General features: G+C 44.3%; 1 protein-coding gene across 1 annotated transcript in view; it reads left to right on the top strand.

Annotated features, from left to right (window-relative positions):
• The first annotated feature begins 15,440 nt into the window (after positions 1–15,440).
• The window catches only part of LOC120842854, a 47,064-nt gene continuing 36,174 nt past the window's right edge, over positions 15,441–26,330 (top strand). Inside the window, exons 1-2 of the mRNA XM_042286276.1 lie at positions 15,441–15,495; positions 21,972–22,066. Coding sequence (XP_042142210.1) covers positions 15,444–15,495; positions 21,972–22,066 — 147 coding nt within the window. The 5' untranslated portion in view covers positions 15,441–15,443. The remainder of the gene's footprint in view (positions 15,496–21,971; positions 22,067–26,330) is intronic.

Below are 26,330 nucleotides of genomic sequence, written 5' to 3'. Positions count from 1 at the left end.
GAAACGATGCCGCGTAGTTGTCCAAAATTATGAGCGCCTCCTCGTCTCTCTACCGCGTATACATCAAGGTAATTTGCTGAGTCGCAAAAAAGAACCGCGTTTCAGTGGTCGACAGGGGGCCCGTTTGTCGTGGTGCATGAAGACCAATCGCCAATTAGAAAACTGAAATTCGCTCCATGTGCTTACTCCGTGAAGAAACAACAATACACAGTCCAGGCGACCAGGGCTGAGCGATAATGGCAGAGAAACAAGCCAACCTTATCCCTGAAACGACCCTGCTCTATCTCTGCTTTATCCACGGGTATCCGATAGCATCGAAGGGTTATCTCATTTGGAAAAAGCAAAGCATGGAGACTAACTGCGTCGAAATCTACCCTGTTAACGATAACCGATTGTGAAGACTGGTCTGCTTCCGAGAAGAAAAGTTAGCGTCGGCTGACTTGTTCTGGAGTTCTGAAGACGCGCTCTGCATGAATTGCTGTAGGAGATTCCGCAGCGACATTGAAGAACTTCAGTGAGGGCAAAACACGCCATCATTGACCTCATCCTTGCCATCTCTCCCACCAGCGGACACCTCGTTCAACGACGTGAAATTCCTGCTCCAAGGTGGGACTGAGACAATTAATCCTGCAGAAGCTAGTGTCACTCCATTGAAGCTTCCATCTAACGAAAGTCCTACCATTCGCACGACCTAGGTTAAGCGAAAACAGTTGGAGGCTACGGAAGATTTTCAAAACAAAATTGGCCGTATACGAAGCAACGTCTACAAAACACCCAGAGTTGTGGATAAGAGGGAGCCATGATCCTGGTGCGAGAAATGATTGAGCAATTTTCCGCGTTGCCTATGCCAAGTGCACGTCACAGCAAAAACGACACCGCGTCCTATCCCTCTTTCCATCTCATATTTCAAAAGAAGATATTCTGAAAAGTATCCCCGAAGCCACGACGCACACTTTGGATAAGTCAAAGAAGCTGAAGAAAGAAGTGGGGGTTTGGGCGGCAGCTGACCCGTACGAGGAACATCCTCTGGGCGAAAAGGATATTGCACTGGAGATTTCTTATTGCACATCTGATGAAACTGACTGCCCGAGGCAAAGCACTAATAAGAAAGACGTGCATAATTTTATCGACGGTTAAGACAAATTTGTCACTAAGCGGTTTTGACACGATCCATTAGGGAAAACTATATTGAATTCAAAACAGCTCATCCGCAGTCACAGATCGGCTTAACAAAGTCTTATTATCTTCCTCCCAAATGAGTAAAGAACGCCTAGCTAACTAATAACTTTGCGGTGCTAACATTTCGCTCTGTCTTACCTCTATCTCAAAGGCAACTAGATGGTCTGTGATTTTGAAGACGTTCAGAAACGTTTCCTCTATGAAAACCATTCTAAAATCTGTTTCCTGCGCGCATGCGAAATCTGCTCCAACAAGAAGGATGTAGCGCTTGCTATGCTACGAGTCGAACTCGAATATCAACTGGAATTGACCTTGTAGAAGTTTGGTGGCGAGTTGGTTGAAAAACATTCATGAGCTATGGCATTCTTCAACGAGTTCCGAAAGTGGGTTAACAAATATATTCCCCATAGTTACATCCGATGCACTCAAAGAAAAGCCATGTGGTTCAAGAAAGCACACGTAAGGCTACAAACTCGGATTTAGCACTTCGAGTTTGCTGAAAACTGGAGTGTCGTGATCTAACTCGCCGTACAGGAATATCATTGCAAAAAATTATAGCTTTACCTGCTTCGCTACGACCAAGCAAGGAAGTCTAAGCTTAGGCATTGTGAGCGACGGGATTTGCCACGACACGGCACATGCGGTGCTTGCACTGAACATCATCCACGGGAACTGGAGGAACTTCGACGTATTTTCTTTGAGCTCGTTTATATTTTGTTTGGCGCTTCGAGCCACTTCAAAATGAGGCACCAGGTGTATGAGTTTAAGAAGAATATTGCCACCAGATGGATACCCGGAGCGTCAGGGCATGAAAAAAGCGCGTGCGACTGAGTTGGCCGCTTGCTCAAGCATCATGTATCAATTCATAACTCGTCGACTACATAGGTGAATTCTATAGCAAACCAGCAAACGTTCATTTAAGTGCTCAGCTAGAAAATAAAAGCAATCCTTCTACTCTCGATATGCCAAGAGCAGATCACCCGTTTTCTGGAAATCAAAGAAAACATACTGAGAAAAAGAAAGTCCCCCAAGCGAAATTCGATCCTGACACGTGTGGAGGAAGGAGAAATGTTGCTTCACCGGTTGTCTTTAAGAATGTTTGTAGAAACACAGGAGTGACCAAACATATGTGGTGAGACTGTGGAATAAAATAACATATACTGCTTCCTGTCCAGAAGGGTCGCTAGTCACCAAGGAGTGCATGCCGGGAGACTCAACAGTGAAACTGTAGCCAGTGTAGCTCATTGGACACTGCCAAAAGCCCCGAAATAATTGACAATCAGATCGAAATTGTTTAATAATATGCTCTCTTGGAAGAATATGCCGTGTATCTCTTCCTGTGTTTTCAACCGTTTCTGTCTCCTCACGTCTGGTTATTACGGAAGTAAAAAGCCGTACCGTCAACAGCTGGTGATCTGTGCCTGAGCAGTGAACAAATCCTCGTGCTTGGCTTCAGAAAAGCTTTATATAAAGTATCAATCACGTGGTGAAGTTCTATGTCTTAGTAGTATGACAGATAATAGCTTATAATGCTAGTTTACATTGAGCGTTATATAAATCAAAACAATACAACGTCTGTGCCTCTTCGATATTGAAAGTCTACTACGCCTGAGTATATAATTACATATTTTGCTTGCCGTTTCCCGATCTTACAAAAAAAACATTATTCAATACCAATAGATACGGTTTATGTTTCACTTCAACAATCAGGCAAAAATGCAACAACCCTTTTTTTCACAATTCAAAGAAACACAGACGTCCGTATGTACGACATAGGTCTCACAAAACGATCAGGTTTTTTTTTTTTACAATATTGAGGGTTAAGTATTGAATATACAAAAAATACACACGTTCTCAACTTGTTTTTCTAGTCGACCAATCGTATATCAATTCTAGCAAAAAAAATATAAAATATAATTTTAAATTTGATACATTTCGGTTTTTGCATCATATTAACGTCAACGTACTGCAAAGGGAAATTTACACACCTAGGTGATATAATAATATATATAAAAAGTGTTACTCGATCGATCTCTCCATTGACATAAAAAAATGTTTCCTAAGTGAATCACAAATATATAACTATCAAACATTTATCAACAATTAACCGAAGTTGAGTTTTTAAATTTTTTAAGCGAAATAGGTAAAAGTCCTTAAATTATTTTATTGCATTAGAGCATTTTCTCTGCAGTCACAGAGTGGTTAAAAAAAGGGTAAAATAATGTACAGGGTGTCACAAAAGAAAATTTACACGGTCTTTTTTACCGCAAAAATAAACTAGGCATCCCCGAACGCTCATTCTCCGCCCATAGGTAGAGCTAGAGGTCACAACCAGGTGCCAAAGTTTCAGCCCGATCCGATAACTTAATCAAAAGTTACAAGTCATTTTCTGAAAAGTTCAATGGGAAATTGGAGCCCATTTTTGCCTGTTTTCGGTTTCTGGTGCCATAGAGCCTCATGTGTTCGAAAACTCCGTCATCCTCCATTTTCCCATTAAAAGTTTCAGAAAATCACTTATAACTTTTGATTAAGTTATCGGATCGGGCTGAAACTTTGGCATCTGGTTGTGACCTCTAGAGCTACCTTTGGGCGGAGAATGAGCGTTCGGCGATGCGTAATTTATTTTTGCGGTAAAAAATACCGTGTAAATTTTCTTTTGTGACACCCTGTACACTGAAAATCGACGGGGGGCGATTGAGTGCAACATACGACCCACGGCGGACGTCAAAAACACTGCTCTCCTCCGCGGCTTCTTTTAAGACTCATATGTCGAGAACAAAAAAAAACAAAAAAAAAACGATAACTGTTTGTGGCAACTGTGTTTTTAGAGACGACGCCTTAACATATATATTTTGTAGAAAAATTAAAATTCGGTCTTTTTTGCCTGCACGATTTGAAATGAAATCACCCATATCTGTGGTTATGTATTTCATATTTCCTGCCTACATCTTAAATCGCCACATTGCAGAGGGGCTGTCATTTGTTGAATCTTTTAAGTACTACACGGTGCCTATAACTCCTGATCACCACTATATGTGGTTGGTTAGAGGAAAAGGTAACGGAATGGGAGCAACACCAGTTACCCAAATTATTTAAGCTAAATAAACGGCTGTGATGGCCGTAACTAGTGTTGCCGTTACAGCTCTCTTGTTGCGAAAACCACCTAGAGTCTTTTCAAAGAATAAAAAAAAAATCAACATATGGAAAACGAAAACCTAACCAAACAAACACCTGTTCTGAAAAACAAAAACAAGCCATCAAGGTGTGAATTTTATTAGTAGACCCCAAGGGTGCAGGAGGCGCCTAGTTCACTTGTGGGAACCTTAGGGCCTTAAAAGGGCGACTCTTTTTGCTTAGGCAGTTTGAAAGACGATAGCGGGCTTTAGCAATCCGTTTGTCATCGGGCACAGCCGTCTTCGTTTTCTTCACGTAGTGAGATAAGCTAGCTGCAAAAATTGAAGAGACAATCTCATCAAACACAGTAAATTCCAAATGTTTTGGAATTATATTTTTGAAAAGGACTGTCTCAAAAGGGCGGAACGTTTGTTTTCACTGAATAAAATAAGAGAAACCAAAAAGAAAAATAACATGTAAAGATAGCAGGGTGTCCATGGAGGCTTGTCAAACTTAAAGATGTTTTCGCTATTAGCCTAGTGATAATTTTTGGATACAGGGTTGTAGATTCTAAATGGAATGAAAAAAAACAACTTTTTTAACCAGTTACAGTCATGTGTTGGACACTGTGCAGGTTTGTTAAAGGCATCAAGGGCAGACCTTCACGTTTTTAATAAGTCTCGATATTCTCAGGATTGGCAAATAATGAGGCGGCAAATAACTGGGGAACTAAGCGTTTAATTGGGAGAACATGTGCCCAAAACAATATACAAGAAGGTTAGCGTCGCAGGCGTCAATGTCGGCAAAACAGGATCGCACGCTGGGGCGAGACTAACAGAGCCTCACCACGCAGAGCCCCTTATTTAGACGCGTGGGCTTCTGGAACAATAGGCATAGAAAGTTCGGCGAGTCTAACATCCAATTAGCGATAGGGTTCGCAAATATTTTTGAGAACGCTACATCACGGAAACAGCAAAAAGATGTGTCCGCCACCTGGCATCGAACCTCGGTTTTTTCGCGCGGGAAGCAAGCACGATAACCGTTAGGCCGTGGCAGCGCTGCCAACTAGGCCAGCTGAGCGCGCGGCAATATTTCCCAATTTTCAAAACCCCAATGGGTTTTGTGGAACTCAAGTAAATCCCAATTTTCTTCTTAAAGCCCGCCTACCTCAGAGGTGAAAACCAGTTAAAAGTATGTAAATTATGAAACATTCAGGATCAATTTCATAAGTGCCTCCATGGTCACCCGAAAAGAAAAAGAAACAAGGGACCTAATTATGGTTATAATAAACAATATTTAAGAATCTTATTTTTTTTATTTTTGCGCTCCACGCCTTGTTTGTGGTTGAGGAGACTCAAGGAACAAAGTCTATTTAAATTAGACAAGGCGCAGAACACTTGAATATGTATGGTGGCACTTCGTGGAGGTAAACGAGCGCCTTCGATGACATTACGTATTTGGCTTCCCGATTGGCCGCAGCCAATAAATATTTCCCTCTAAGCGCAAAGTAATAAGTATGATTGTGAATTCACCATCCTAACTCTTTATGGAAGTAGTTATATCCAGGTTTGAGAGCGATAAAGTAAACATATAGGGTTTGAAAATAAGGGAAAACACGAGAACAGCACCTAGTTGACGCGCCTTCTCGAGGAGTGGGGCAACAGTCCCAACACTGGAGGGGCCGTATCATGTAAAGGGAAATCACTTTTTTTCCCTTGAATTTTGGTTTACTTGTCTGGGCATGGCGATCGAGACTACTCCTCAACTGTCAACATAAAGACGGGGGGGGGGGGGGGGGGGGCAGGCCATCTGAGGAAGGCTGGCAGAAAGAGAGAGCGCGTAAAAGTGGTGTGGTCCTGTATAGTTTCATGAGACCTATGGCCACAGCTACTCTTGCTCTCTATGCCCTTCCCTCCCCTGGCCTCCAGGAATATTGGTATGAAAGTGAGAACTGACGAACGATCGATAATCCGGAACCGCCACTTTTTTTCTGGCTGCTCGAACTTTCGGTCATCGAATATCCGTCGTCTCCATGGCCATTTCTTAATGAAATGTTCAGTATTTAGGGCATTGAGGCGAACGGAAACCTAGAGTTTCAGTGCACACTTTGCTTGCCAAACAAATACACATTGTCGTCAACAAGAATAACAAACTCTAATCTACGGAAACAAATCTAGGCACGCTGGGACACATGCATTCTGCATTGCCTATACATTGTAAAGTTAGAAACACGTTTTTATTTTCTTCTGATAATAAGGCAAAACACCAAGTCAAAAGGGAGCTTTCGTAAATCACTTCTTTAGCTCCAAATCTTGTAGCAGAGGTAGACGTTGATACTGAGCATGCGCACCGCTAGCTTTGTGTGCACGATGCCAGGGATCATTTCTGGAGGCCGTAAGCTAGCAGGATGGCGGGTGTGGATGCGGCTTTCGGTTACTTGTCAGATTGCAGGTGAACGGAGTGCACCTACACCCTTTCTCTTGAATACAATATTTTATTTTTACAAGGACTACCATAATACAAGCGTATAAGAAATGAAAAATATTGTTGCAAAACTTTTTTTGGAAAAATTTCAAATTTTTTCTGTTTCATGCATAAGGGCATGGGGAAAGTAACGTGAATGTAAGTTGTAACGTAAGGAGTAAAGTAATCCATAACTTTTCTGCAAAAGTAATTTGTAACGGTTATTCTTTACATTTGAGGCTCGATAATTTGTAATTCTAATCCATTCAATTGTTCAAGTAAGGAGCACAAACCTGCATAGGATAGGCCGTCGAGAAGCTAGGCAGGGGAGTTGTAATCTCAGGCCACTGAGTGTACATAAACGTGCTCTCCTAGACACGGCTCTGGAGGAGATGTTGGAGAAGGTAGGGTTCGGCCGTCGCAGAGTCCCTGATCGTTTCCAGTAGTCTAGGCGCCAAACAAAAAGGGCACCGCTGGCCTTTGGATTGATTGCCGGATACTTAAAGATATCACTAGAAAGGGTGCATATCATTTTCTCTATTTGCGTCTATAATGGATCGCTGGGGGTGTGAGGATTTTCACAACGCTGGATATTAGCAGGTTTTTTTTCTATATCTAGGCGGGACCAGACAACGTCCAAAATAAAGCATTTAGCTTTTACACAGGTTTTTTTTCAGTTTACATCTCTTCTGTTTGGGTTGTTTAACTCTCCGTCGTGTTGGCAACGGCTCATGGACATCGTGCTGGGTAATGCGGAATCTAGCTTCGCTATGGCCAACTTGGACGACGTTGTGGTATTCTCCCAGTCATCTAAATAACCCCATTCTTACCCCGAGATTGTCATGAGTCGAACGAATGAGGCCGGTGTCACATTTAACTGAAAGGAAAGGTGTAAGTGGACGCCTCAAGAGTGAATTTCTTAGGCTTTGTAATGGACAACGGTACTGTGATGCCGAACGACAATACATTGAGTGCCGCTCTCAATTTTCCACCACTGTACCTTGTAAAGATCCTTCAAATGTTTCCATGGATGATTAATTTTTTCCAGCAATTCATCCTAATGTGCGCGGAGCTGGGACGGCCATTGCATCTACTACTCCTGAAAGGCTCGTGATGGGTCTGGGGTTGAGAGCAAGTTGCTGGCTTCCCTTCTCTTGCGAGGGCAATAGCGACCAGCGCTAGCTTTGCTTGCCAGATCTTGATCGACATTTCGTTCTACCGAAATGTCGATTTGTAGTCGAAATGTAGGAACATCGCTCCAACACCGCGAGTGATCACGGTGTGGGAGTGGTGTTCCTACAGGAGCACGGTAGACAGTTGCGCCCTGTGGTATTCGCGAACTAAATGATCACACCGTTTGAGCGCCATACAATGGAACGGGAAGGGAGGGGTTGGCCGTCATATGTGCACTGAAGAAGTTTGACCTATAATTAGCCGCTACCCTTTTTGCCATTGAGACAAATCACGCAGCTCTTAGCTGAACTCAGGGGTTAAAAAAGCCGGCGGGAAGGCTCGCTCTCTTGGTACTAACCTTGAAATTCTACTTATTCACACTATAGTACCGAAAGGGCTCGACCAACAAGGTTGCAGAGGCGCTCATTTGGGCGACCTAGGATGACGGTTGGAAGGAGGTGACGCAACCGCCACTTGTAGCAGCTTTAGCACGCATCACAAGGACAAAAATAATCGTCGCTTGGGGTGAAGCGATAAGCAAGAAAGAGATCGCAGAAATCCAGAAAGCAGATGGTTTTCATCAGCGGGTGTTAGAAAAACTATCTAAAATTGCGGCTGATACCGGGAAGACAGGTGGCCGAGTGAGAGAACAATTCAAATTATATATATTACGCGAATACGGCTTATTGCTTCGCTACACCCAACGATCCATTAAGCGGAGGTTCGATCAGTTTCCCTTTAGGTTTGTGAATCCAGGGAAGCAACCAAAGAGGTATATCTGGGACTTTCACTATCCACCCAGCCAGGACATGGCAGTGTCAGCAAGACTATCCATAAGCGATGCCGCGCTGTAGCCAGACCGGGGTTGACGCAGGACGCACACCGGTACCCCCCACAGTTGTCCAGCCTGTCAAAAAAAAAGAAAAAAGGTGGGACTTTTTGGGGTTGACGCAGTCAGTTGAGAGTCAACAGCAGTGGAAGAGCGTCGCTTGCGACATTATCGGCACAGTGCCGAGAAGTCCGTAGCAAAACTTGTGTCCCTTGGTTATTATCAATCTTTTTTTGAAGTGGATCAAGCTGCACTTATTGAGAAAGCTGGCGTCAGAGCGAATATAGGAAAAGTTGCTAGACACTTTTTTTCCACTTCGGCACACCCAGGTGTGTCAGTGATAACGTTAGTTTTTTTAATAGTAAAATATTTGCAGACTCCTGCTAGGCGCTGAACATCAGGCACTAGAGGAAAACACCGTATTATTCCCAGGCCATTGATGTTCAAAAGTTCAAACTCCGACTGAAAAGACTGCGGCACCGAAACCAAAAGGCAAACCTTGCGGGTGGTGTGGTTGGGAAGCTCACCCGAGGAGCGTGTGTCTGGCGAAAAACGCAGGCTGCAACAGGTGTCGGAAAAAGGAACATTTTTCAACAGTCTGCAAATCTACAAGTACCATGAACTCCCTCGTACACGAACAAGGTTTCGTAGGAGCTGCAGCTTCTCTACAAACAGCGAAATAGGACATCAAAATATTCGTCAACAAAGCTCCTTTTTTTTTGGGGGGGGGGGGGGGGGTTTCTCGAATTGACATTAGAGCAGATGAAACGCTGTTACCAGCTGCCATCTTTCAAAAGGCCGTCACAAATTGTCACAGCTCTTGGAGCCCCAAGGCCGACTTCATGGTCCTGATGGACGGCCCCTCAAAGTCATGAGATAAGCTTGGATGAAGCTGAACTGCCATGGGCAACAAGCACTTGAAGAAGTCTACATCGTGAAAGAGCTTCGCAAACCTCTCTTGGGTAAGCCAGCTATCGAAAAGTTTCGCTTTTGCCCTCAAATCTGCACGACTGTGAAAAAAGCTCGCGAACCGAAGAGTTAGCTCACATGTTCCTAGGACTGAGATCTCTCAAAGGTGCTCGCGTTTTTAAGTTGAAACCTAACGTGACACCGTTCGTAATCGCATCACCGAGGAGAGTACCGCTTTCGCTGTATCGAAAAAACGAAGAAAGAAGTGGAAAACATGCAATCGCAGGCTGTCATGTCTCCAGTAGAAGAACCTAATTAATGGTGCGCGCCGATGGTCATCATCTGCGAACCGTCTGGCAGAATTTGCACTTGTGTTGATCTCACACAACTAAACGAGCACATTCAATGCGAATATCACCCTATCCCTTCATTGGAGCACACGCTGGGAAGGCTAGCGAGAGCCAAGGTCTTCTAAAGCTGGGCGCGAATTCTGGGTTCTGGCAGATCCCTTTAGAAGTCACGACTCTTGACGACATTCATCACTCCGTTTCAAATAATTTGATTCAATAGCCTACCATTCGGAATCACGTCGGCTCCGGAACACTTCCAGTGACGTGTTTCTCAACTTATTCAAGGATTGGAAGGAGCACTTTGCCACATGGCCGGTGTCTTGAAACGGATGTGATCACCGAGCACAAAAAAGAACGTCTGCGTGAAGTTCTCAGGCGACTCTCATCAGCAGGATTCACGCTCAACGAGGATCAATGAGTATTTTGAGTCACAAGTATCAAGCTCCTAGGTCGTCAACTAGACAGCGATGGTGTTCGTTCAGACGAGACGATTGTCAACGTAGTGAAACATGGTTAAAAAAAAACCCGAGACTGCGGGTAAACGACACAACACTAAAAAGTCTCTGTCGTTTACCCGCAGTCTCGGGTTTTTTTCAACCATGTGCAATGTACACCAGCTCGTTTGCGCCCTTACTTAGTAAAACAGATGTCCATACCGTCTTCAGAGCAGGAAGTCAAACGCATCATGTGTATGGCGACATCTCTAGGACGATTCGTGCCAAACCCGACTGACCTACTGCCTTCACTATCGTCGCTGCTAAGCTCCAAAGTGTACTTCGTGTGCGATCATCCTCAGCAAAAAAACCTTGGCAAAGTCAAAGGAAATCCTCTCAACCTGCCCCGTTCTCGGAATTTACGACGCCAACAAAGGATCTATTGTATCGGCAGACGCGTCATCCTACGGCCTGGGAGCAGTGCTGCGTCAAGAGCACGAGGGTGGATCATATTGTGTCATCACCTATGCGTTCAGAGCACTCCCCGAAACTGAGAAGAGGTACGGCCAAATCTAAAAAAAAAAAGGTTTGGCACTCACGAGCGCATGCGAAAAAATTCAGATTATATCGTGGAATCGCACTTAGTACTGGAAACCGATCACGAACATCTAATTTCTCTGTTCGGGTCAAAGTCATTGGACGACCCAACTCTACGTCTTCAGAAACTGCGCATGCGTCTAATGCGCTGCTCATTTGAACTTGTCCACGTTTCGGGCATGGAACTCCAAGCAGCTGACTTGTTGTCAAGAAGCCCTCTTCCATAGCGACAAAAGAAAGAGATGCAAGAAAAAATCGATTGTTTCATTCGACACATAGAAATGCCCTACCCGCAACGCAAGCGAGTCTCCAATCGCTAACGGCAGAACAAAAAAAAAAAAGACCATGTTTGCCAAAGACTCGCCAGCTACAGTCATAAAGGGTGGCCGATTCGTCGATATGTCGGAACAGACCTCAAAGACTGCAACGAGTATCGTCATCACATTGCCGTGCTAAACAGCCTTCCCAGAAATGGTTTGGAATAGGGGTAGCAGTATCCTGCCGTCCACATATCGTGTAACCACTTCATGAAGGACACTTGGGCATACAAAAATGCAAAGAACGGACAAATGTATCAGTGTGGTGGCCGAGGATAAACAAGCACATCGAAACCCTGGTCAAGAAGTGGGAAAAATGCGTTCAAACTGGCAAGAACCGAAAGCTTCCCCTCAACAAGTCAGAGTTTCCTTGTCGACCGTGGCGGAGTGGTGATAGACCTCTTCTCTTTTCACGGAAAATGGTGGTTGGTCGTCGTCGACTACTACTCTGGCTACCCCGAAATCACCCGCATGGAACCTCTGACAGCAACCTGCGTAATAATGCACTGCAAATCGATATTTGCGAGGCATGGCATCCCAGAAATTGTGCTGTCCGATAGTGGTCCACCGTTTGTGGGATCCACAAGTCCAGCATTCACAAAGTTCTCACAGGCCTGCGAATTTAAGCACATCACATAAAGCCCTCGCTACGCGCAAAGCAATGGCACGGCAGAAGGTACGGTGAAGATCATAAACAGATCACTCAGCAAAACGAAAGGGCGGTGCGAGACACTCATGATCTACCGTTTAACGCCCCTGCCCAACGGACACAGTCCGACAGAACTTATCATGGAGAGAAGAAGGCATGAAACCTTACAGATCGCCACTCTGCTCCCGGAACCAAAGATTCCCGACCAAAAAGAACTGCGTCACTATAAACTAGAAAGCAGGAACCGACAAAAGCAATACCTCTACCGGCGACACGGACTGCGTCAACTAGATTCGCTGGGCTCTGGAGAGCGAGTTTGGGTCATTGTCCTATGGAGCGAACTGGAGTTGTTCAGAGCAAGGCCCATACGCCACGATCTTAGTGGATAACGTCCAAAGGTCAAAAGCTCCGAAGAAATCGAACGCGTGTGAATCCTTTCCTCGATCAAGAAGACAAACAATGCATCGAAGAGTTCCCCGCAGCAACCACGAGGCCCAAGGAAACGTGTTCCGACATCTCCCATAAACATACTCGACATGGCCGATGTGTAAAAGAGAAAGACCGTTTTGGCACTTCTTCAAAGCTCCCTTAGAAAGAGGGATATTATGGAGTCTCCGACGCTCGTGAGCTCCAAATCCAGAACGACCGAGAACCACCGTCCGCGCGGAGCCCGAGATAAACATCCGTTCCACGCTTCGCACGTAACCTGAGCGTCCCGCACCCGAGGCGTCTTTGTTTTATTTAGATTCATTTTTAATAAACTAGATCTCTCTCCTCAACCTGACTTCGGCACGGAAGGTGGCATCTGTGTTCTCTTCGCCAAACTAACATAAAATGAAACTCTCATCACGTGTTAAAGCACCTCTATTGGATTTGGCATAGTGTCCAGAAGGGTGATTTTAATGGACAATCGATGAAACACTTAAAAAACTGCATTACTTTTTGTTTCTAATACCCGTTAGGTGATGAAGTTTTAAGTAGGTCATAATGTTGCTTGAGTACAATGTCTGTCCAATCGGTACTCTTTTACAATCTAATAATTTTATTTACGTCTACTCCAAAGCTTTTGTTTGTAGTTTTCGTCGTTAAAATCTCCTGTGCGATAAAAAATATCAGCATCAAATTGTTGATCCAGATTTCAGCATAATTCTTGTGATATAATACAAGTTTTTTCATTACAATATACTGCTGGTTCTTCGGTAGTATATCGTAAGCTTAAGACGTTTTGACTGAGGGGTTGGAGCGGTGATCTGTCGTAGTTTCTAGGGCCGGAAAATAAATCCTACAAGAAAGGGACAAATATTAAACGCAATTTAACCGTAAAAAATGAAATCTTGTGATAGACTGCTGCGCTGCAATATGTTTCGATGTACCACAAGAGCGAGCTTGCGCGCTACCCTGGTGACGTGATGGGAAATGGGACGTAACCATAGCACTTTCAAAAGGTCCGCCTCCTTGTTAACATATACGAGGAAGGAGCAGCGTTCGGTTATCCGAATTTTTGGGCGAAGAGCACGAAAATTCTGCGAATATTTATCGCAGGATGCTAAAGCTGTGCGGAGATGCCTGTGTATCTCTTCCGCAGTTGTACAAGTGGCACAAAAAGTTTCGAAGTAGAGCGTCCAGTTTCACGGTCGCACCTTGCTCCGGCAGGGCTCACACTTCAACGACGCCGGACGCAATATTTGCAGTGGAACGGCTCAAACACGGGAACCAGCATGTCACCATCGATGACGTGGTTGACGAAAATAATATTAGTCACGACTAGGCGCACCATATGATTCATGATATTCCAAAGTACCACAAAGTAGCCGCCAGGTGAGTACGAATACAACTTAGGCTGGACCTTAAGAAGCAGCATGTGGATACTTGTGGGGCGCTACTGCGACGCTACGAAGTCGAGGGGATGAGTTTCTTCGACGGATTGTCACCATTGGTGAATGCTGTATACACTACGCTCAGCCAGACACAAAGCGAGCAAGCAATGATTGGTGACGCACAACGTCACCAAGTCTGAAGTTCAAGACAGCGCCAACGAGGGGAAACCTAATGCTCAAGCACGTTTGGGACCATAAAGGCCCGGTAGTTGAACATTTCATGCCAAAGGGACTCAGTGCAAACAAAGCAGCATACCGCAAGATGCTTGCGAACCACTTAAAGCATGCAGTAAAGTTGAAGCGTCGCAGATTGCTCCCCGCAGGGGTGATCCTGCAACACGACAATTCGCCCCCTCACACGGCACGTGCGAGAGCGGTAAAATGCAAAAACTGCTCTCCGAGTGTATTCCGCACCCAACATACTTGCCAGACCTCATAGCTCGTGATTTGTACCTATTCTTTACCCTCAAAAGGGTTCTCGGGGTAAAAAGTTTGATACAAATGATGACCTGTAAACGGCGGTGCATTCCTGGCACCAAGGTCAGCCGCAAGATACACGAAAAAGAATACATATAAAAAAGGAAAATCATTTTGTCACAGTTACGCAACCATGGAGCAGGAAACAACCATTATTCATGCAATCTATATGACGCAGGACACAAAGCACGATATACATAAGAAAGCAAATAAATTGTGTCATAGTTACGCAGACATGGGGCAGAGAACAGCCACTAGTAATGCAGGTGATATCAGTGCACAATAAATAGTCTGCGCAAAACCCGCGTTTTTGGGTAGTTTTCTTTTATTCTTTCTGATATCTTCTTTTTCGCGTTAGGTGTGCGTCGCGGCGCCATTTTTTCTAAGCGCGTTTATTTTTACGTTTATAGTAGTGGGTCGTGTCCCGCGCATCACTGGTAAGGTTGCGGCCATTTACGGTCCAGCCGGTACACTTTCGTGCAGAAAATTTGGACCGTGTGCAGGGCTTTGGAGAAATTTATTAAGAATAAAAAGTGTAAAATAAGGCTTTCAGCAAAACTGTTCATGAACTTTATCACGAAATTCGTATAAGGCCTGGAATGCAAAACAATTACCCAGCTATTTGGTTAATTTCTTTAGAGGGCATAGAGGTTTTTGGAGGGGAATTTATGGAAATAATTTTGTTGATTATTTGATGTCACGTAAACTGGTATCACGAGACGTGGTCGCGGAATATGATGTTAAAGCATCCAGTCATACTCTCACATTAGACGCGACCTAGAACGTTGTAAAATTACTCTTGAATTCTACTTACCCGCTAAACTTATCGGAAACATATATGCTCAGCCTGACGCATAGAGAGACGGACAGGTATTTGTGAGAGTTTGTGCTTTGTTATAAAAATGTTTCCATGCTTTCTAATAACAAACAAAATAAGGTTCGAACAAATTATTTTTCAATGGTGACTTACACCACAGCAATTTGGAGTTTATTTATAAATGTGAACTCGTAACAGTGGGCAATTTCTTTTTTCAGATAAACGTTAATGGGAACTGATTTTCTTCTTATATAAAGAATGTTACTCATAACTTTCCTCTCGATGCTTCTTATGTGCACATTTCAAAAAGGTAAGTTGAATTCAAATGAAACACATATGCAGTTGCCTTCAAACACTTAGCTATTTACACTCTTAAGCGTGTAACAAGGATGTTTTAGTCACACAAACATCTACAAGCTTAACAAAATCTTCTTTTAAATAATATTTATTTATGTTAATGAAGTAGGATTCTATTGAACTTTCATTATTCATTGTTGCAGGGTGTAAAAGAGCGTTGAAAAGTGTGTTCTACGTTCAGGGTGCGACAACATATCCACTTCAGATATCTATGGCGGAGGTTCTTTTAGCGACAGCATTGAATAATTATTGCTGTACCCATCCTTGTACGCAAGACATACGTTCCTTAAACTTTGAGACATTAAGTTTTCTAGAAAATATTCACGATCATCAAGCACATAACCCTAACCTTTATATTTTAAACTTCGTGTAATATAGCGGTTGAGCACTCAAAAGTTACATGATTGCAGTCTTCTCCGCGCTCCATTGCGTATCCATTTTCTGGTCACGTCCATATATTACCTGTATGAGGTGCGTTCTCCTTGCGTATTTGATGCTCGAAAAAATGATATGAGTCGCCAGAAGCCTATTTTGAGGTGTTAACCAGTGCACTTAAAATGTTCCTGCGAGAAGCTGAATCACACCTTAAATGAAAGAGTAAAAACCCTCCCCTTCTAGCCTTTAACCATCTAAACATAATATGTACGTTCAAATTTAGCACAGCCCCCCCCCCCCAAAAAAAAAAGAATAAGTAAAATAGCCATATAAGTTTGCGTCTTATTTGAGCCATTCGGATAATATGTGTCATTTATGGATCAATGTATTTAAATAGGAGCATGTTCGTAAAACTTCTAAAGTCAAAATGAACCCGCAACGTAAATAGTGAGTGATTCTTTTTTACGAAACTTTCGCACGTGCCATACCAACGCACTCTAATAAATTTGGAAATTCAGAATCCCTAGGAGCAAGTTGGAAACATGCTCCCATTTCTGGGTTAACGTCACACATAGAGACATGTTTTGCAATTGCTCTGTGCTCAATATATGTTTAGAAACGTAAACATAGCGCAGATTTGCTTTGTAAGTACTGTTTACTTTGTAACATCTCGAAATAATAAAAGAATATTTTGTACAATTTTTTTTTTGACTGCAAAAAAAGAAAAAAGGAAAAAAAATACGCATCGCCGATAGCTTATTTTCTATACAAATTTAAACCTCACGGTCCGAACCAGAATCCATAGTTTCAGAACGCTCCGTTACCTTATTCAGAAGTTACAAGTTATTTTCTTAAATTTTCAATTTTCAACTTGCGTCCCAATGAGTATTTGAATGCGTGGTGTTGAATGGCCACGACCAACATAGAATGGGAGATAACGAGCTTCATTTTGCCACTGAAAGTTTCATGAAATTACTTAAGTTTGAGTCAGAAAACAATTAGGTCTGAAACTTTGGCATCTAGGTCTAGGCATTAGCTCTACATTTAGGCGGAGAGTGCAGTTCCAGAGATCTCTCTCTCTCAGCGCCGTACCTCACACATACAGACCAACTACAGCAATGCTTTGCCGTACCTCACACATACACACCAACTACAGCAATGCTTTTCCCCCCTCCCCCAGTCCCTCCCTTTCCTTCCTGTTGGCCGCCGCTGTTCCGAAATAAAGAGAAGATCACAGGATATAGCGCTATCCGCGTCCCCATGTTTCCTGCTACATTCACGCACTCTCCGGGGAGGCACACATTTTCTCCTCCAATCCGGCAGCCCACCGTCGCGAAATACCCCTGTGGCCATGCTGGGGCGACCGGCCCTCTCGCCTTGCCATGGTCTCTGCCCGGTTTTCATTGCAAACATTGTACAGTATAAAGGCTTAAAGTACATCTTCCACGTGCCTTTATATAACGCAGCAGCTGCCGCTGTCAATCCTAGCAACACTTTGTGTGGTCGTTTGCATTTTTTTTTTTTTTTTTTTTGCGGTGCAAAAAGCATTTTTTGTTTGAGAGGAGACATTGCACACTTCGAACCACGCACTTAAAAATATGCTGGAAATTGCAGTGTCACTCTAAATTGACACTGAAATCTAGAGAGTGTTTAACTGTCCGGATGAAAGAGGTATCTAAAAAGTACGCCCTCAAAAAGAAGGAAACCAAACATTTAGCACAATATTGAGGTCGCGATACCGAGTAATATCGTGGGGTATTCTATAATATGATTCTGTTAAGGGTAGATGTGACGAAGGAGAAGGCCTTGTTGGGAACGGCTTTTCACTGAAAATATTTCTAACGAAAACATATCGCTCTTTACTTGTTTTCGGGGAGAGTTGTTTCTGTGACATGCTTGTCATAATTCATGTTTCAACGATACTGTTGGAAAGCTAAGTCAAAATGAAAGCGATTTCAAAGGTTTACTATTTCGTGCTAAATAGTAGCACGTTTCGGAATCGCTCCTCAATCTTAAGATGTCTCGTTACCTAAATATTGCGGAAGAACGTATTTTTAGAGAGCTGCTATTAGACAAGCGTTTCTGCGAATGGCGGCGTCGCCGTCGCCGTCGGCGCAACCGCCTTGCTAACTTTAGCGGGAAATTAAATTGGTGTTGAGGTCACGTGATGTCAATTTTGCTGCTAAACATAGCGTAGAAAATCATTTTGTTCATAGGTGACGTGACACGATGTCATGGGACGTTATATTCCACGCTAACTTTAGCAGGGAAACTGAAGGTTTGTTGAGGTACCGCGGCGTCCATTTTCCAGCTAAATTTAGCGGGAAAACGGTGGGAGAAAGGGAGAGTGTAAAGGAGAAGGAGGAGAGGGTACGTATTAGGGGGAGGGCAGGAGGTGGAGAAGAGGAGAGAAGGGGGAGTAGAGAAGGATGACGGGAGGAGAATGAGAAGGAAAGGAGGGCAGGAGGGGTGGATGAGGATAGGAGGAGGAGAGCCGGAGGGGAGGAGGAGAGGAGAAGGGGAGGGTACGGAATAGGAGGGGTGTACCCCCTCTGTACCCTAAACTCTTCCTCCTCAAAAGCTGCGCTCTGATTTCGCATTACAGATATTTGTAAACGTCTTTCATTTCTTAGAGGGCAGCCCTTAGGAGCCCATTTCCGAGTTGAGCCGCGTCGGCGTTTCTGTCGCCGTTGGCGTAAGCGCAACCGCGCTAAATTTAGCGGAAAAAATGACATCAAGTGACTTCAACACCAATTCCATTCCCCGCTAAATTTCGAGGGGAAAATGACAACACATGACATGATGTCACGTCAACTTTGAACAAATTCAGTTTCTTCGCTAGATTTAGCGGGAAAATTGACATCGCGTGACCCCAAGAGCAATTCGATTTCCCGCTAAATTTAGCACGAAAATGGAGCTCACGGGACCTCAACGCCAGTACAGTTTCCCCGCTAAATATAGAGGGGAAAATGACGTCAAATGACTTGGTGTCATGTCAACTTGGAGCGAATTCGGTTTTTCCGCTAGGTTTAGCGGGAAAATTGACGCCGCGTGCGGAGGAGGAGAAGGGGAAGGTATCGCGGAAGGTGAGGGGAGAGGAGGAAAATGAATGAAGAAAGCGGCGACGAAGAGGAGAGTAGGAGGATGGCTTGAGGAGAAGAATGGGAGAGGAGGAGGACCGGTGGAGGAAGAGGGGCTAGAAGGAGGAGCAGCAGAAGCAAGACAGGTGGATGAGGAGGAAAAGTGGAGGGGTGTAGGAAATAACTGGAGGTCTAATAAAGGAGGAGGAGGAGGAGGAAAAGGATTAGTTTGGAGGAGGAGAAGGGGGAGAGGAGGAGGATTAGGGCAACATTTTCTAGAAATAAGGCCGTAGCGCTCTTCCCGTGACGTGGCGAAGGAAGGCCATCGGGGCGCGAGTCGAAGCGAAGGCAACGCGCGTAGATCGACCGTCGTAACGCGCTTTTCATCAAATACGTGTGTCTTATTAGCTAAATTAAAGCTGCACATTGCAACGGGTCTAAGAAACACTTTATTACACGGGCAAACATTACACCGCTAAATAATCGATGCGAAATGGCACGAGGTATGCGTAGAAGTCTATAGAAAATTGTGAGTGTTTTAAGTAGAAAATATTGAGTCACGCAATTATTGCTGTAGGAATGCATATTTTATACGCAAATATTTCAACAAAATGGCGAGACACGCAGTGATTGGACACAGCAATACAGATCAGTTCAAAATCAGGCAGACGTAGCCAACGCGGACACGGCTCGACAAGTGATCGTAAGTGACACACTTACGATCATGTAAGCGCTGTTATCGCGTGCAGTCACTGAATTAAAATTAATGTAATTTAGATCGAATGACAATATGGGTCCGACAAATCAGCTTGGGACGCTCATATGATCACTCAAAACAGCGAGCTGATTAAATGGCAGGGGTACTAAACTTACTATTTACAGTCAACAAATTTAATTCTCCCTATGGGCTCAAGTTGCCTAAGAACAAAATATAACCTATTTTGCATACAATAATAATATTACCTTAAAACAGTTAAGATTCTAGTATAAACGCAGTAAACGCAACAAAATAACATTAGTATAAATAAACAGATAAACACAAACAATGCACTTTTAATAATCACACAAACTTGTTATTTACATTCCAGTAAAAACTAGAATATTACCACGCATATTTACAAATGTCGACGCAATAGCAAACGGATAACGACGAGGAACAAAATTACATTCTATCACGAGATGAAGAAAAAAAAACAAAAAACGACTGCAGTACTTTACTTGCGTCTTACATGACCAAGAAAGCCCGTAAATAAGTTGTTCCTCACCTGTCGATCGTATCCGTACGTCCCACACGATCCATCACGAAAATATTTGAACACGAACTTCTAGAAGTATCTCTCTGTCGAGAGAGAAGTCACCGACCAGTGTCATCGTTGACTAGTTGCCAAACATGTCACTCAAAGCGTAGCTGGACTTGTTTCGCGAATCCACGTAAATGCCGTAATATCAAGCGGACGCACACAAAAAAAAAAAAAAAAAAAAATCTACCCGAGATTGCGGTGACGACAAAAAAAAACAACAAAAAACGACGGGTAGGAGGATCAAAAGAACCTCACACACACGCGAGAGCAGCACCAGCAGTGTGGGACGAGAGGCTTAACATTATCGACCCATCTCTTGCTCGTGTGCGCTCCCTCCCTGTGGCGATGAATGGATATTTTTTTCGGTTCCTTTCCCTTGTGAAATGTCTCAGCGTGCCTTTGCAGGCAGTCAGCAGCTCACACACAACGTAAATTTACCTGAATCAGAGCTCGTACGAGGGAAGAGGATGTCGCATAGGAAATTCGGAGCCGGTTCATTCGAAAAGTGTGGGGAGCTGCGGGACTGCGCGTAGTCCCGCGGTTACGGGGATAATCATAAATATAAATTTGGTACTTTCAAACTTGGTAAAGCGTTGTATATTACGTTTATATTATATATATATAATAAATTGTACAAGACTCCGCTTTTAAAACGTGTATTAATGTCGGATAAACGCGCACAGACATTACCGCGCCGCTCGAGAAGAATCCCTTTTTTCACGTCGAGACGCGTCGACAGCAGACATTTTCTCACGTAATTGCGCCATTGCCTTCCTTCTTCCGACATTGTGACGTGCCCACTCGGAGCGCTACGGTCTTATTTCTAGGAGGTGTTGGTTAGGGTAGAAGGGAAGAGGAGGAGAAGAAAACGAGGAGAGGGGAAGGAAGAAAGGATGTGAGGACGAGGAGCAGAGGAGGAGGGGAGGAGGACGGGTGGACAAGGAGAACAAGGAAGAGGGAAATATCCTCCACCTCTGTACTCTCCCCTCTTCTTCAAACGCTGCGCTTTAAGTTCGAGTTACAAAGATTTGTAAACATCTTTAAATATTTTTACGGGGGCTTTAAATTTTGACATGCGTTTCCTACCGCTTCACTGAGCAAAAATAAGGCGGGAGAGTTCATTTTTAATGGGCTCGAAACACTTAGTTTTATAGATAAATAAATAAAAAAAAGTCGCAAGGAATCAAAAACTTAGTCGTCCCCCCCCCCTTTTTTCCGTTTTCATAACGTTTAATAAATTTATATGATGATAATTGTAAAGCCTTTTGTCGATGTTGAAAGAGTGCCTCCAGTGTAAAGCTGTTAGAGAAATGTAAAAACAAAGCAAAACTTCATAGATGAAGAAATAATAAATGCACTTTTAGTCACTTATACGAGTTAACTGGTGGCAAGCGTTCGAGGCGAATCAAGGAGTTCCAAGATAAACATTGATACTCTACCTTCAGCACTTCAACTGCAGAAAACAAAAAAAAAGGTGAGACTGGAGATGCCAAGAGTAATGACATCCTAAACTTTGCATTAAACTTTACGTGTTTTCTTTGCGTCGTACGTATTACAACTTGAAATATCTCTATTGTGTTTGTAGCCATTTGCTACACAAGGTTTAGTGCAGTGCTCAATAATTGAGTCGTGTTCAGTGCAAGTTATGGCTATGTATCATTGTTCCGTTTTAGGGGAGTCGTCTTCGTGGCCCCTTGACATAGAGAACGAGTGCACGAAACTTATCAAAGAAGGAGGAAAAATTGCATGCAATCTCACAGGAGAAGGAGTAAGTTTCCGAGCATAATACACATAGTAAATTTTAAGTAAAATATTTTTGCAATGGCAGAATATGCCTATCGTTTTATTTTGATTTTCTTCCGAACACCGGAACACATTTGAAGCAAAGACTGGCATATTCCAAAACAACTTAAAATGTACCTCGTCGCCGGCTATAAAACATCGAGACATGACACCGTGACAATGAAAAAACTGCATAGAACATAAAATAATTTAGTTCTGCGGAAATGAATAAAACCCAATTTTGTATATCGAGTTCATTCCAAACTTACCGACTCTCTCGGCGAACTTCAAGACAGAACAGATTCGCCGTAGAACGCCTCTCAAGAATTTTTAAATAGAGCATCACTCCAGAAATGATGTTTGCTCGCGGAATAGATGCGCCATGTGGATATTTCTTGTTATATATTATAAAGTCGAAAACCTAATTTTACTAGATTTTTTCGAGTAAATCATCCATTCCTCTCACATTGTGTTAAGCGTGACAGTAAACATAGAGTCTTACCATAACTTAATGTGCAATTTGCGACAATGCAACAGAAGTCTAGACAACTCTTAACACCACCAGATCAAATTGACCGCAAACGTTAAATAACACACGCGTTGTTTTCTCTATCTTGCTTTTCTCGAGCATGCCGTTGATAAGTGCTTCCTGCAACGATTGCGGATATGGTCACAGAACGCGACTACATTAGTTGAGGGAGGGTTCAGATGAGAGGGAAGGGCTCAAACCTTTTATGGTTGGCACGGACTCATGCTTAAGTGAATCACGAAAACAATCATTTAGTGAAATAATCCGCAATTACTGGAGGCCGATTACCTCATGAAATTTCTGCTGGTGGCCCGACCACGTCGATAGGCACCCACTCAAATGGCACACCGACGTTGTACCCCATCTTCTTCCGACAACTGCACGGACGTCCTTTGCGCAGTGCACCGTGCTCACTCCTTTTGCCTCACTAGCACACATCATGGCTGGTGCCAAACCAGCAGATTTTGTGACAAACCCATTGTAGGGTTTTGTGAACCCCAACATGTCCACCGGTACGCCTATCATTGAGTTTCTGTGGCACAGATTTGAGTGCACTTGAGTCAGCACTAGATAAAGGGACACGTGTACTTCGTCGCTGCTTTCGCAGCAACGAAAAAGGAGGTCCTTTCCTATAAAGAGAGAATTTATCCTTGGTGGGTGCCCATTGACGTGGTAGTGGGCCTACCGTGTCAATGGGCACCCACTCAAATGGCACACCAACGTTGTAGCCTATCTTCTTCCGACAACTGCACGGACGTCCTCTGCGCAGTGCAAAGTGGTCACTCCTTTTGCCTCACTAGCACACATCATGGCTGGTGCCAAACCAGCAGATTTTGTGACAAACACATTGTAGGGTTTTGTGAACCCCATGTCCGCCGGTACGCCTATCATTGAGTTCGTGTAGCACGAATTTGACTGGCACTTGAGGCAGCACTAGATAAAGGGACACGTGTACTTCATCGCTGCTTTCGCAGCAACGAAAAAAGAGGTCGTTTCTGATAAAAAAAGAATTTCATTAGACCCGTTAGGTTTGACAATGGAATTGTTTGGCACAACAAGGCAGCATTCTTGGTTTAGTCACTCTATTCAGAGGGATAGTCGTCTGTTACTGGTCGCGTCAATACCGCCTGCTGTGTGACGGTTGACTTAAATTGTAAACTTGTGTGGCTGGTGTCGGAGCGCATTTCAGTATAGATACACAAGAGACGAATTTTTTTTTTGAGCAACCCAAGCAGCACACCATTGTTGGACCAAGATGGGCCTTCTGCTGGCAAACATTGGCTCGAATATTGGCCTTACGTTGCTTTTCCCGAAAGCGCTGCCCGGTCAAATTCTAGACCTTTCACAAATTCCAACAATTCGACCAATATTTAAATCAATATTGGACTGTCATTCGTGCCATTTTATCCCCGCAGGGGGCACCTGTGAAAGCAGGTGTTTGGAGAGTGGCGTCTTCACGGACCCCGAGCCATGCGGGTTCGCCCGCCCACGTATGGCTGTGCGTGGCTTTCCCGTGTCCGGGGAAAAGGGCGTCCTGGTGGTTGAGCCGAGCGCGGGGTAGGTTTGGACTCTTCGGGACCCCCCGGGTGAGGCAATACACCACTTCGGCCCCTGCTTCTCGTAGACGGGAGTCCTGGTAAGGCCCGGCAAGGATGATTCAGTCTAGTCGCCACTTCTACTATCCCCTCTCTACTTTCACCCTTGTTTTCTCCTCCTTTTCACTCTTCCCATTTCTCTTCTTTCCTTTTCAACTCCTTTGGCTGCAAAGACTAACCTTGGGTGGCGACAGACACCTTGTCCAGAACCACTCTTGGTTATAGAGACTGGGCAGCACTAATAGAGTAACGTCTTCAGCCAAGCCATTCTTGTTATGGAGCGTTACCTATTCCCTTGTGGCGGGCGGTGCACCACAGTTTCCGAAAACTCTCCCCCTTCATATGGGTTCCAAGCTTAAACCCTTTGATCGGCCCCCCAAAAGGGGTCGCACCGAAGCACTGAACACGATGAAACAATCTTTTGTACTGCAGAAATTCCCGGAGTTCCTTGTTATGCACTCAGAAGGTGACAAGCCACTTGGCAAACTTTCTCCCTTTCTGGTCTCCTAAGTTCTTGAGGGTGTTATTGGCGCCAATTACAATGCAAAGAAGATGGGATCTGATGATCTCCTTGTCGAGGTCAACACAAAGCAGCAAAGTGATGCCGTTCTTAAACTCAACCTTGTCTCCGACTAGAAAGTAAGCGTCAGTCATTAACGCAAACTGAACAGTGTTCAAGGGGTCATTTCTGAGGATGACTTGCTTAACTCACCTGAGCCAGAGATAACTGAGGGCCCCTCTGGTCAAGGAGTTATAGATGCACGACGGATCACTATCCGCCGTGATGGTGTGGAACGGAAGACAAAACATATCATTTTGACTTTCGATTCAACCATTCTGCCGCAGACTGTAAAGGCAGGTTACCTCCAATGCCGGGTTCGACCTTATGTGACGAACCCTCAACGGTGCTTTAAGTGCCAGAGGTTCGGCCATGGGTCACGGAACTGTCGGGGAAGGGACACCTGTGCAAAGTGCTCCAGCAAGGAGCACGTCGCAGATGTGTGCGATAATGAGCCTCATTGTGCGAACTGTAGTGGCAAGCACCCGGCATACTCTCGATCTTGCCCTGTGTGGAAAGACGAGAAAGAAGTTCTTCCATTAAAAGTTACTGAAAACATCACCTACACTGAGGCAAAGAAGCGTTTTGCTTTTGTATCTAAAAGGTCTCATGCCGAGGCCGTGCGCATGGGACCAGCGCTGCCAGTGGTTTCGATGGGAACGCAGACGTCTCCGGACGACCTGCATCTCCCGTCACGGTCCCCCTCTCAACCCCCGAGAGCGGCGCCAGTGGCCCCGCCTCCGAACCGAGAGGTGAGTGCTGCTTTGCCAGCATCCACCCCAGAACAGGAGATGACTTCTCCTGCTCAACCAGCTGCTTCGACCTCTCGGGGCAGGGGACTACCTCCGCACACCTCTGCTCCCCAGAGGAAGCCTGGGGAAGTGCCAAGGCAGTCGACCTCCAAGGGCCAGCTGCCGGCAGCTGCAGACGAGCCCATGGACGAGGGTGGGTCGAGATCTGATGAGGAGGCTCTCCTCTCAAGATCAGAGTCCACCCCCTCTGCCTCCGGTGACTCTAATCGGAGGCAGAATAACCCCCCCCCCCCCCCAAAAAAAAAAAAAAAGAACAAAAAAAAACAAAGTGCACCGCGTGTGAAAATAGATTTTAAACCTTAAGGAATATAGCTTTTTAATATAATTTGTATGTTATACTTATTTTGTTTTAAACGGTTAAAAATATAGGTATAATGCAGTGGAACTGCCGCCGTCTTTTTCGTAATGTTTATGATGTCAACTTTTTTTCTCGATGAGCTCCAGCCTGTTGCCATCTGTTTACAGGAGACTCATCTTAATGAAACACATACACAGGTACTACGGCGACATCAGGTTTTTAGAGAAGACCGTGTTTCTTGCAACACCTCTTCTGGTGGAGTAGCTGTGGTTGTGCAGAGTGGTATTGCCTGTGCGCCTGTCCCTCTCGCAACCACCTTAGAGACAGTAGTAGTTCGTGTTCTGCTTGACCGCCTAATTACTATTGTTTCGCTTTACCTTCCACCAAACTTTCCAGTGCATTTACATGACCTGCAAGGACTTGTGGGCCAACTCCCACAGCCTTTTTTAATCTAAGG

The sequence above is a fragment of the Ixodes scapularis genome, unplaced genomic scaffold, assembly GCF_016920785.2.
Source record: "Ixodes scapularis isolate PalLabHiFi unplaced genomic scaffold, ASM1692078v2 PGA_scaffold7__128_contigs__length_106722199, whole genome shotgun sequence".
NCBI classification, from domain to species: Eukaryota; Metazoa; Arthropoda; class Arachnida; order Ixodida; family Ixodidae; genus Ixodes; species Ixodes scapularis.
This window is presented reverse-complemented; position numbering and strand designations above follow the sequence as displayed.